The sequence below is a fragment of the Parus major genome, chromosome 2 (assembly GCF_001522545.3).
Source record: "Parus major isolate Abel chromosome 2, Parus_major1.1, whole genome shotgun sequence".
Classification (NCBI taxonomy): Eukaryota; Metazoa; Chordata; class Aves; order Passeriformes; family Paridae; genus Parus; species Parus major.
In genome coordinates, this window is record NC_031769.1 from 47,236,843 (window position 1) to 47,250,283 (window position 13,441).

A 13,441-nucleotide genomic window follows, 5' to 3' on the forward strand; every position below is an offset into this window, starting at 1 on the left:
CCACCGGTGTTAGTCCCTGCAGATGCAGCAGAGCTACAGAGACGAAGCATCTGTGGGACACGGGCCTCCCCTTCCCTTAGTGGGTGAGGAAAGCACAACCAGAGCAGGCAGGAAACAACAGCAGATACACCTAAGAGGGCAGTGGGAGATGAAGGAATTCCTGTGGCGAAGAAATGCTTGGTGACACTCTCTGTCCGTGGGGACGCACTGAAATGTCCCCCTCGAGGGCAACATGAAAGCAGTTTGTCCCAGCAGATCACTCCTGTTCGCGTACCCCCTCCCTCCCCAAGCTAGCGCGGAGTGCCCGGGGCTTGGAGCTGGCAGCTGGCCCTCTGGGCAGCCCTCGCGGAGCAGCGGGCACGGCCAGGGCGCCCAGACCCTCCCGGCTGCGGCGAGGGAGGCCGAGAGTCCCGGCCCCTGTCACCGTGCCGCCTCACGCCCCGCTGGCGTCCGGGGGCTGTGGCGGCCGCCGCCTCTCGCCGCCGCGGCGATGCGGGTTTGGAGGCGGGCCGCCCCCGCCCCCCGGCACAGCCAGCCCGCCCGCCTGCGCGCCGTGCGGGGCGGCCGTGCGCCGAGGGAGCGCGGAGCGGAGCATGGCGCGGCCGGCGGCCGGGCGGCAGCTGCGCCCGGGACCGGGGCCGCCGCTGCGGCTGCTCCTGCTGCTGGGCGTGCTCCTGCTGCGCGGTGGAGCGGCGGCGGGGGCCGAGCCGTGCCAGGCGCCGCGGCAGTGGGAAGGGCGCACCGTGTTCTACGACCACAGCTCGGGCCGCAACACGCGGGCCGCCGTCTCCTACGACGGCCCCAACCAGCGCCTCCGCATCCTGGAGGAGAGGAAGGCGCTCATCCCCTGCAAGAAGTAGGTGGCGGCGGGACCTGCGGCTGGGCCGGGCCGGGCGGGGCGGTGAGGGTCGGCACAGAGCCCGGAGGCGCCTCCCGGGGGGTGTGGGGTGATGCGAAGCCGGGAGGGGGGGGTCTCCGTCCTTCGGGCCCCGCGTTGCAGGCGGCGCCTCCCCTGCGTGAGTGGGGGGAGCACGGGGACGGCGGAGTCGAGGCACCGGCGTCCTGGGTACAGCAGCCGCTAGGAAACCTGTCACCAACAGGGCTTGCGTCCATCCTCCGTGTAGATATATGTGTATATATGTCAAGAGGTTTATAATCAACAGTGTCAGCTTTGTACTTTCAGAGATATTCCCCCCCCCCCCCTTCCCCCCAGCTCTTTTGCTGTTTAAGTGGAATTGGAAGTGAATCCGAATATGTGAACTATAACGGGTATCATGAGTTATAACTAAGAGGTTATACTCAAACATGTGAATAACGTTATGGGGTAAGGGAGGAGGTTCTAGCTCAGTATTTTGAAGACCAATTTGAGTTACAAGTTCTCTGGCCCTTCTTGGTCCTTGTCAGTGCTTGGTCTTAAGTCAGTGCCTGGTGTCAGGATGCATCCATTACCTATGGTACAATGTATTCATTCCCATTGCACAGCCCTGCAGGACCTTCCTGTTTTTCGTTTACACAGGATGTATCTGTTAAGCCCATAAGTAATCACAAAAAAAATCCCTGTGTCATTGTTTGTTTCTTGATTTGCTGAAAACCAGATGTAGAAAAAAGCTGACTAAAGAAGAGCCTCTTTTTTCCTCCTCAGCCTGCCATGCTCAGGTTGTGTGGAAGAACTCATCAGCCTAGAGAGGCCTTCCTGAGTGAGACATTTCTGGCTACTGAGCGTCAATCACTTTCAGACAACATGTCAAAACATACCTGCCAGTGTGAGGGTAGCAGGTCTGCCCGTACTTCTTCCTCTCCTACCGATGGATTGTTCAAATAATAGTGTGTCCATCCTGGGGATGTGTGAGACAAGGTAAAGACCAGCCCACAAATGCTGTATCATCCAAACTAATGGTCTCTCCTGTTAAAAGATCAATATTCTCTTTTTGTTGCTGGCTTTTTTTCCTGACAATCAATTTTATACCAACATTGTGTAGTAATTGTTTTAATCCTCCCAAAGCATATGCTCTTCTGTGGTCCTTTCCCTCCAAATCCCCTGACCCTGTTCTGGTTTCATTTTCAGGCTTATCTTTCCCTCTTTTTTCATCACTGTTTGTGCATAGGAACCATATGAAGAATGTTAAAAACAACATACAGGTGTTTTCTGGTGGTCTGCTGATATAGAGCACAGAGTCTGACACTGGCCATGACGTGCTCAGGCTTCCCTTCTTCTGCAAATCCTAGGTTGACTTTCATGTTTGACAAGCATAAAACTGCTACAAAGCCTGATGCAAGTCTTCTCTAGTTTCTAAGTTGTGCTGCATTCATTTTTTCAGGCTTATGTTAATTTTATTTGAAAACTTTAAGATTTATTAATTATGCTACATTTTAGACTCTGGGCCAGATTTTGTCTTTTGCCAAAATCTTAACTTCTTACATTTTTGATAAATACCTGCTCTTAGTGCAGTTTTGTCTGGGTTGATAGGGCTAGAAACAGGCAGACAGGTGTGCTTTTTGGTTTTTCTTGTATTATATTTTTGTTGTAGACAATTTCTGACTTCAGGGGTCTTTAATGTTTCCAGGTCCATGCTTTCTGCCATCCAAAACTGGAGAGGGGTTTTGTTTTATGTGCAGTAATGTCTGCTCAGGGCATGACCCAGCTTTCATATAAGTAAACAGAAAGTCTCCCATTGGTTTCAGTATGTGTAGGATCAGGTCTAGAATTGTGATCACAACTTCATTTCACTGTGGACACAGTGAGTCATAAACTGAAGCCTTCAGAAGTTAGAGGCAAAGGGATTTATCCTGTCTTTTGAAAAATAACCTCTCTTCCACCCTGTTTTGACATTGACAAGAAAGGCGTAGTTATGCCGAGGCAATGAGTACAAAATCAACAAGAAAAATAGTGCTGCCCTGGTCTCTAAGGAAATTTCAGTCTAATTTCTCACATTTTGCTCCTATCAGATGTAACTTATGTGCAGCAATCAGGGCTGGCCAACAACCACATTTTTCTACAAAGCATTTTCTGAAGCTTGCAAATGTGGACCTTAATCAGACACAGCCCTATTTGAGTTATTGGCTGAGGTTAATCAAGGACACAAAGATTTTCCTGTGTGGAATGGGTTGCAGGCTCATAACCGCAGGAAAACATGAAACTTTAAGATTTTAATGTAGATATATGTTTCAAAATCATGTATTCTGCTATGTGGCATTTTCATACCTACATCAGCCCATAAAACATACCTCAATTCCAGAAAAGTAGCCATAAGGTAAACAACCGTTTGCTGCTTTGTTAACATCACTTCTTTGCCCATCGGTTGTTTCGAGATCACCTGAGATGCAGTGACCACATTGGTAAAGACTGCCCAATCCCCACTGTCCAGCTGCACTGTGTCACCTGCCTGTGACACTGTCTGGGCACACGTCTTGCTTGCCAGACAACCAACAGAGCCAGTTCATCAGAGAAGTCATAGCTGTGGTTTCAACCAGCTTGTTGGGTGTGTGTTTCTCTAGGTCACACAATTGGCTCCCACACTCTGGCTCAGAGTGTAAAAATTACCAACAGTGATCCTAGGCTGAGATTTTTCAAGAACCTATTCCAGTTGGATTAATTTCTGGGCTTTCTTTTTCACTTCTTTTCATTGCTTTTACAGACCCAGCCTTAGCTACACTCTGTTTCTTTTGTTTTCTCCAGCCTGCCTTGCCCTGCTACTTCTTTCCGCTTCAGGATCAAATTTTTGGGGATAGACAAGATGGGCAGGGACAGTCTTAGAGTTTTGTGTAATGCTCAGCTGATACTGGTAGCAGAAGAGGAGAAAAGAAAACAAGCACTGAATATATTGTGATGTTTCCCATTTGGACTAGGTCATTCCATATATAATGTGAAAGGGGAGCACTTGAAACAGCTCCCTAGAGCTCTTGAGGCAAAGCTGTGTTCATGCTGTTAAACACAGAATGTATTTTTTAATTCTTTATTGCCTGCTAGGTGAAGTTTCTTCCTTCTGTGCTCTCTGGATGTTAAACATTCCTCACTTACGTTCAACTCTCTGTTGGCATTTATCTCAGGACACTTCACAGAATAGGTAACAGTGACCAGCATGGTTTGCAGTTGGGGAAAGAGTTTTTTTTAAGGTAGCTTCAAATGGTATGGATTTGAGTATGACATCTCTGCAAATTGTGAGAAATCCTGGCACAAAAAAAAAAGTCCAAACAAAAAATCCTACTGACTGCGTTGTGGCCAGAACTTCATGTTATCCATCACCTTTCTTTTTCTTGGAGAAACAGAGCAAAGGGTGTACTCTGGCACTGCTGAAGCCACTCAACAGGTGTTAGTGCTTAGTTATGAAGAAAGAAATGCATGAAGTGAGGAGCAGAAATAGTACAGGTGATGCTTGAGAGCTGGAGTATTATTTGCCACATGTTGTGTTCACAGAGTTTCACACTTATCTTCCATACTTTTTTCCACAGAATGATTTTTAGGGAAGGGCCAATAACAGGTTGTCCTATGAGAAATGTGGTGGTGGAAAGGGAAAAAAAAAAAATCATGTGGTCAAGAAAGTCAGTAGGAGGAAAAAAAAATGCTTTTTTTTTTTATTTTTCTTCTATCCGTGTAATTTAACAGTAATTCCCTTGGCCTATTGTACAGTACTCAGAACACTGAGATGCTTGTGTTTTTGTAGCTATTAGGGTTCGTGTCTTAAAAACTAGCTGCACAGCAGAAAAACAATCAGGAGGTACACTATCAGTGTTAATTTAAAAACAGAACTGCATATTGTTAAATTCCTTTAGTTCAATCATATTTGAAAAAGATAGGTACAGTTAAGGGGAGGATAAACTCCTCAGCTGGCAACACAAACTGCTGGTGTGATAGAGGAGTGACAAAGCTATGTTTAGAGAAGTAAGTCTCTTATTCTGGCAGGCTCTTTGCCTGTGTGTGTCAATCCCTGCCCATGACTGAAGAGAAGCAGCATAAGGTCAGGTGCAAATATAACAACATTCATCTGGAGAAGAAGTGATGACTTTTCAAAATAAACAGAGTGTGGGCACACGTGTCTGACTTATCTCAACTACTTTTTAGTTGTTTTAGGATGTGTGATTGTAAAGGAAAAAACAGCGGTGTCTGACTTATTAAAATCATATAATCCATCCGTTCTGTGGTCATTGTGGTGACTCAATAGGCTAAGTATTGAGCTACCCTGAGCAACTGCAAATTTGCTTCCCAGACTTGGTTTTGGGAGTGGTTTCTGCAGTTTAATGTTTTGGGGAATGAAAGACTATCACGGGTAAAATTTTCAGAATTGGCCAAGTTGCCCAAGGAATATGGAATCCAAGTTCCATTTTTTAAGATTATGTAGACTGTGCAGACTTGTGAAACCCTTAATTTGCAATGAAGCAGAAATGAATTTTCAGCAGTTTCTTTAAATGTAACCTGAGTTCTTGGGACCTAAAATTCTTAATAAGCTGCTGTGTATCTAACTCACTTCTGAGAGCAAGAACTGAGGGAAGGACCTCCTGCATTTACTTTCCTCCTATAGGTGTCAAGTTCTTTCAAGTATCTGCTGCTGCTTATGTCTGTGAGTTTGGAAAAGAGGCTTCGGGAAGCTGCTGTCATGGATGCACATTGACAGACAGATGCCAGGCAATAGCCTGAAGCAAGCCTCAGTTTTTTTAGTGAGAGTTGTGGGATGGGGTGTGGCAGTTGGCTGTACAAGCCTTAACTCCTACATTTCCATCATAAGCCCATTTACAAGTCATTTTACTGAGTCCCTCAGTGATGCTCCCTGCCAAGGCAGCTGGTTCCTGGAGAAGAGCACTGTACAAGGAGGGAACTGTTATCCATGATGGCTGCATGGTGGAGCATCTCGTCTCACTCCAACTGTTCATTCTGTTTGTCTCTGCCCACAGGCAGCAGCAATCATTCCCTTTCCCAAGTTCTCGATCTTGTTGGAAGTTGGCCAGGCTATACAGTTCAGGAAGGCACTGGAGTTTATCGCTTTTGTTGTTACAGGTGGACTAGTTGGGAAGAGATTAAAACACTGCTCAGGGGAGGCAGTTGAAATTCTTCAGCCATCAAACTGCAGAAGTCGCAAACATGTGGACTCTGTTAGAGGAAGTTGGGATCTGTTAGCTTAGTAAAGCTTTTTCTGTCTTGTGTGCTATGCTTCCTTGAACAACAGCATCTTTGTTGTGAAAAAAAAAAAAAACCAACAAAAAAACCAGAAAAAACACCTGGGTATGAAGAAAGCAAATCCATTGCTTTGAGATGGCTGTTCTGTTTAGTGTAGTGTTCTTGAAACCATTGTTTATGCTAAGTGCTCTGGAGCCATTTCATGTAGTACCAAAACATAGCACACATCCAAACTGAACAAAATTAACTGGCTCTTAAATTCAAAATAGCAGGATCCACAAAGCCCTTTAAAGCTAGAGAAAAATGTAGATAAAGTATCCAGTGACCCCAGATGGATAATTTGCTAGAGCTCTGGTTGATGTACTTAAAAACCACTGCAGACACTCACTGGGGTCATAACTACCACATGAGTTACAGATATTGCTTACTGGATGTTATTAAAAAACAGATGTTCTCATTAAGAAGTTTTATCTAAAAGACATTAAATGGTAGTCACTAACACCATGTCATACTTGATACTAGTGTATATTGGCTTAAGTCTTTTATCCATCTGAGCCCTTTAAATTCAGGGAATTACTTCGTTCTTCCCTCTTACCATCTCTTGCTTGTCTGTTTGAACTTTTTTGGAATAATGTGTGTTTGCTTTGAAACATATGGCTCATTTTCTGCTGTTGGACATTATGACAAAAACTTAAGGCAAAACCAGGACTGCACTGAAAATATAATATGCTTATAGCTCTATAACTTGGACCAGTGTTTTTCAAAGATAAATCACCATGAATTTTATTCAAGGGGTTTTTGTTTTGTTTTGGTGTTTTGGTAGAGATTTAAAGTGGATGTGAATAGAAAGAGATTCAGTGTTCTGTGGTCACAGACAGCTGATGGTGACGTGACTGCACAGCTAAACAAACACAGTGAAAGACATCTTTATATTCAGAATCTTAATTTGGGTTCCATTAAGCTTGAGGCCTGACGCAATTCGGATGTCACAACTGACAGCATCACACCTATTCTCACAGGACCAAAGGCCATTCATCTGAAAAAGTATCTCCTCCAAATGTTAAACCAGAATTTTCTAATATAGGGCTTCTGTGAGGTAAAAAAAAAGTTTCCTTTTCAAGATAGAGACCTGATTTGTATTGCATATTGATGGGTTCATCCATTTATTATCTGCATGGGACAAGTTTTCAGCTGGATGACATTTTCCCAGACAGGTCAGTGAAATGGTACCTTATTATGCCTTTTTTGGTATGCCAAGTCATTAATTGATTCAAAATTGAAAGGTATGGTTCAGATATCCTTCTATCCTCTCCATTTTGCTATAAACTAAGTGGTGGCTAACCATGACATGGCATAATAGATATTACTGAGCTATTCAGACTTGAGGTCATCCAGCTGTGAATCTGCGTAGCTGCAGCAGCAACAATCCGACTCCTGAAAGTCATCTTGATCAGTTTCAACCCTGTCTTCAGATGACTTTCATTTTGGCCTTAGCTGTAGATTTGCAAGGAATCCCAGGCTCAGCAACTTGATGAGTTCTCTCTCATGAAGTATTTTTACCTGTTGCTCTTCTTTACTCAAAGGGGAAATTATTTTCTCCTCCAGAGTGTTTTCAAGGCATGGTATAGTGTCTGATGTGCTGGGGAGGGGATGATGTCTGGGTAAAACAGGGCCACTTTGTGCAATATTTTGGCTCTCCTAGAATAAGGAGCATTATGCCCAGCACAGCATTGCATAACGTGAAGGTACCAGTGGCCAGTGAAACTTCTCCTCACCTCTGCCAAGCAGCCCGGTTTCTTTCAGTTGTTCTTGTTTACTGCTTCACTTTCATGGCCTCAGAGGAGATATACATATGTTGAATGGAAATCTTAGATTCTACAGGAAAAAATTTGTGTTGTCCTGAGGATCCTGGAGGATGCTTCTTTGCCCGTATTATGGTCACTCTGCCATACCTGAGAGTCATGAGCCAAGGACAGGATTTTCTGCCAAGAATTTGTTCCCATGTGTGAAAGCACGGATGGTTCAACATGTGAGATAGTCTTTGTTTTAAGTACTGTGATAATTTCTGGAGCTGGTACCTCTTATATTTTCATACCCAAGAGTAAATTGGGGGTTTCCAACAGCAGCATAAATGTCCTTGTCCAAAACCTAATTTATAACAGGTGGTAATAAGAAAGAAGGAATCATTTGTTTTCATGTGAACTCATGCTCTTTTTTTTCATGTTTCATTAATAAAGATCCCTGGCTAACATTTATTTGGGAATCAGTTTAATCATTGTTTTGAAGTTTATGTGCAGACATTTGGCTTTGTGTCCCAGTCAATTATTAAAAGATGCTTCCCATGTATCACAAAACAACAAAAAGATAAGGTAACTTCTGCAATTCTTATTTTTGCTGTGAGGATTTTATTAGCAACTTTCCTACAGTCAATAGGGTTGTTCCCATAACTTAGCAATGGCCGTATTTATACTTTCTCAGATTTTTGTTTATGTGTTTTCATGATTTTAAAAATTTCTGGCATCAGAACATGAATTTGGCAGGCATTTTCTTCTTGTACAGTGCTCACACTGTAGTTACTACAATTTTTCAGTCTTTGGCTACTAAGAGTTCATATGTCTGGGGAGCTACGTAGCTATTCATTCCATGAAAGCTTATTTTATCCCTTTCATTCCTTATGAAATTTAACCTTCCATTCTGGCATCATCCAGACTATGTTTTGTGGGCTAAATCCAGCCCAGAGGGAACTTCCATCCAGCCTTCTGCCCTTCCCCACTGAATAGCTCCTTGTTGGTTTAATGATTGTCTGAAATTTGGATCACTCTGGGTTGCTGCCCTTCTGTCCATACGGGAGGAACAGAAGAGGCTAAATGCATGGGCTGGAAATTACCTCAGTCAGTCAGCCTTGTGGCTGGGGGTCCATGGTATACACTGCTGTATTGAAAGAGTGTTGAAAATTCATGGTAGTATGTGTGCTGATACCACACTGCATGTGTATAGCTTATTTCTTTTGCATATGAAAGTGAGTGATCTTGGGACATTATTCATTTCTTGTCTTACAAAAATAACCTGTAAGATTCCGTCAGTGAGGAAGATTTAGATTATCAGATATCATTGAGAGATACCAAATTATGTTGATTCTGGGGCTCTATCTGCATTTTATTTTATTTATTTATTTATTTATTTATTTATTTATTTATTTATTTAATTTTGTAACTAAAAAAACCCATTTTAAAGCTTAATAGGACTACATAACTGTCTGATTCAACCTGACTGTCCCCAAAGAGTGATCTAATAGCTACAGGGGTAAGAGCACATAAGAATTATGGAGTTCTAAAAGAGTAGTAAAAATCTCAGTTGCTGTCTTCATCTGGATATTAGAAGACTGAAAATTTCTTTGCTCTAGCTTAATATTCTTTGATCTAGCTTAACTTTCTTTGCTCTAACTTCTCCCTAAATTATAAACAAAAGCAATCTCTTCATTGCAGTTCAAATTATTTTTACTATGAAGCATCTAAGAAGTGGTTTATCCTTAAGTTCATTAAACTTATCTGCCCTTCTCAAATGGAAAGTGATATTGTCTACTTAGTAGTTATCTTATTTTCTATATGTATTATTTTTTCCTGAGGACAGTTCATAATGCAATATGATAGTGTGATATAGTATGCAGAAGACCAATATTACCACATGTATTGCAACATCTCTTATTAAGGTTACTTACTTTTTACTTAATTTAAAAAATAACATTGTAATAATACTCTGCATATTTACCTTTTGGTCAGTTGAATAGTTCACAAGTAAATCACTCCAAAAACAGCTTCACTGACCCTTAATGATTGACTTCTAGTCCAGTAATGTGCTCTTCAAAATACATTCCTTTATAGCTGTTGCCAAATATTATTTCATACTTCAGAGTGTATGTTCAAAACACATGGTCAACTGCTTTAGAAAGAAAAGTTTTGTGATGTAACTAAAAAAGTTTGTCTGTAACTAATTTTTCAGGTTGTTTGGAGCAAACCATTTTCTAATGTGCATTTTCTTAAGGCTTTAAAGGAGTAAAATGAAAACGCTCCCAAAACACCTCCACATAATGTAACCCTTATCAGCAACATAAAGAACAAAAATCTCTGTGTTCGTTATGCTCTGTTTATTCAGAACTTGGCACCAACAGCAGTAAAAAAAAAAAAAAAAAGAAAAAAAGTGGCATAAAGTAGGAAGATAAACCACTAATACAACTTTCCACTGAGGTTTTGGTCTCTGATGTTACCCATCCCTCACCACTCTGTCAGTTCTGGTACTTTTACGCTTAGCAAGCCTTAATTTGCTTTCCTCCTGTCAGTTCTTGGTGAGAATTCATGGTTGCTGCTTCATCTAAAAATCAGATGGCTCTATCAATAGATAGGAGGGCTTCTAAAAATGTCCCATGATTTGCCATTTATTTTGGGGAAACTCTACACAGAAAAGCTGGTGTGAGACCTGTATAGCTGCTAAACAGCTGGAAATTTCTCCTTAAGTAGTCTGTCTGTACGGAAACCTACTGTTTGTATGGATACCTGTTGTTTCAGAAATTAATGTTTCTGAGGGGGAATGGCAACATTTCCCCCAGGGTTTTTGAAGGCAGTTTTGTGCATGGTAGTGCTAAAGGTTTTTAAACACTCATATGGAGCCCAGAGTCCACCCAGTGAACACAATGAAGAAAGATTTCATTTTTCATTCTTTCACTACCTTCTAATACTATTTGCATCTGTGGTTTTATCATATTCAGATACTTTTCTTGCCAGGAAACTTATGATTCTGCCATACTTTTAGGCAGCCAGCACTGGAAAGTTTATTCATGCTGTGCCGTTCTGGTAATTCTCAGAGGATGCTTATTTGTAGAGCAGAATTCTGTACAGATTGAGGAATTCTTACTAGAATTAGTTTCCAAATTAATGTATCACTATTTAATTAGATCCAGATTTCTTAACTTACATCTTCTGTACAAGGAATTAATTTCTTTTTCTTATCTGTGAGAGTACCTGTGGACTTGGAGCAGCCTGGTCTAGTGGAAGATGTCCTTGCCCCTGGCAGAGAGCTGGAACTAGATTATCTTAAAGGTCCCCTGCAATCCAAAGCATCCTGTGATTCTGTGCTTATTTGGACATTCCATGTACCGTTTTAAGTACTTGTGCCAAAAACCACACTGGATTTGCAAAGCCAGACCAGTTTGTTACCCTGTCTCTTTCAGAAAACAGAGGAAAGCACAAATTCAGGTAATGAGCTTGATAAAGTGTGAAGGTGAGGTATTTCCTTTTCTTTTTTTATAAGTGAAAAAAAATAATTAGGGAGAGTAAAAGGGGATAAGGGTGTGAGAGTAGAGATACCCTATTTTATCCCCTTGCTATTGAAGAGGGAAAGTGTAGGAGACCACATAATTGCTTCAACACAGCAGAAGATAAAAAATTGCTAATTTTTTTAACTTCTGCTCTGGCTATCTCTAAAACAAATGTAACCATGAAGATATTGATTCTCAATACTTTTATGTGTATTCTTTGTTCATTGACATACTTACATACATTTCTTGTTAGTTTCACCGAGTGTAAGAGTAGGTGACTTCTCAAGATACGTACCTCATTGCCAGGTTATTGTAAGTTCCTAAATTCCTAAAATAAGTCATCTAGTCCTCTGAAGAAGAAAACAGTTGGTCTCTAGAGAGGTCCAGAGTACCCAGTCTGTCACATAACTTCTGCTAGCATAGTCAAGCCAAATCAAAGTAATGTGCAGTTAGATGATACTCGAGGCACCACCTCAAAAATGTAGGTACTACAACTTCTTAGCTGGAGCCTGGTAGAGGAATCCATGGTGGGTCAAGCCATGTTGTGTTTTGGAAGTCTAATACATCTGAAACACAGTTTGGTTCTTTGGATTTCCTTCCACATGCCCCAAATATGTGAATGCTGTTTTAGGCTGTAAAACTCCATAGATTATTTTCATAGATAATTTTTGTATTTTTTTTAATGCCCCTTGAAATATTATGAAAAGTAAAAGAACATCTCATCATTATAATATGTATGTGATGATTACCAGGACCTTAGTACAGTGTATGAACAAGCATCAAATGTAAGGAATGAAGTCAGCTCAAATCATTAACCCAAACTGTTTGTACTGATGTAGCACATGTATAAATTAACTTTTGTGAGACGTGATCATAGCAACCTCCAGGTACAATGCCCTTGAGGTGCACCTGTAGTGCAGAGCACTGGGGCAGGCAGTAACAAGATGAGGCTTGGTTAGTGCACATTTTTTTCATCCTCTCTCCCCCTGGTTGCTTCAGTAGCACCACTCTCCGTCAGAAACCACTTTCCTATTCCCTGGATGAGTCCAACTGCATGGTTAATGCAATGCAGAGGATGTGGGAGGTCAAGTACCCTGAGAAATACAGCAGAAAAAAAATGAATAAATGAAAATGCTCCAAAGATTTCTTATAAGCAAATTAATTTTTCTGTTCCCATACTCTCACAGTTGTAGGATTTTTGTCCAGTTAGCTCTAGCAAGAGACTACATAAAAAAAAACTTTCCCAAAGGAGAGTTTTTATGACAAAAAGATGCTTCATTTAATTTAGGATTTTGCACTTAAGGATATAAAAATGTTAATTGCTTTACCTAAAAACAAGGCCCAAAATACTATAAGGGAAAAGAAAAGGAAATATCACAAAGCCCAGAATATGCAGAAGTTGGCTAAAATTTGTAAAAATATATTTTTGTGTAGTTGAAACTGCATAAAATGTTATGTTTACCCTTCAGCATCTCCTTACGTTGCCCATTTGAGATGAGTTGATAGCCATGTTTCAGCTTATTTTTTCTTCTAAGTAAAACACCTGTTGTAGCATCTGTAAAAGTCAGTGAAATTTTTCTGGCTGATTTCACAAGACTTTGGGTCAGGTTAATGTATAATTTTGGAAAAGGGGTTGTAGAGCCATATTTTTCTCTAATTACATAGCTGATGGATGGAAATTGCGAACAGCAGGAGTTGCATGAGGGTCTGCTCTTATGATGTGGAAAGAAAAATTGTCTCTGGACAATTGTAAACATGAGAGATGAAAATCTGATGGGCAGAAAGTGACTTCTGCTTATCTGTTTCTCTGGGGAGAGAATTCAGGAGTTTTTTTTTCAGTCTTTGAATACAAAAAAGTGTCTAGTAGAATTGCGCACCTCAATTTTGCAATGACACACTGAATTTTAGAAAATACTGAATGCTGCCCCTTTTTAAGTTTCTTCATGTTGAATGCCCAAAATAGGAAGCTGGTAAGAAATCACAGGTCAGTCTTGAAAATTTTGCCTATTAAATATATAAAA

General features: G+C 41.3%; 1 protein-coding gene across 1 annotated transcript in view; it reads left to right on the plus strand.

Annotated features, from left to right (window-relative positions):
• The first annotated feature begins 585 nt into the window (after nucleotides 1–585).
• Nucleotides 586–13,441, plus strand: part of EPDR1 (ependymin related 1) — a 30,989-nt gene continuing 18,133 nt past the window's right edge. The window contains exon 1 of the mRNA XM_033511960.1: nucleotides 586–856. Coding sequence (XP_033367851.1) covers nucleotides 594–856 — 263 coding nt within the window. The 5' untranslated portion in view covers nucleotides 586–593. The remainder of the gene's footprint in view (nucleotides 857–13,441) is intronic.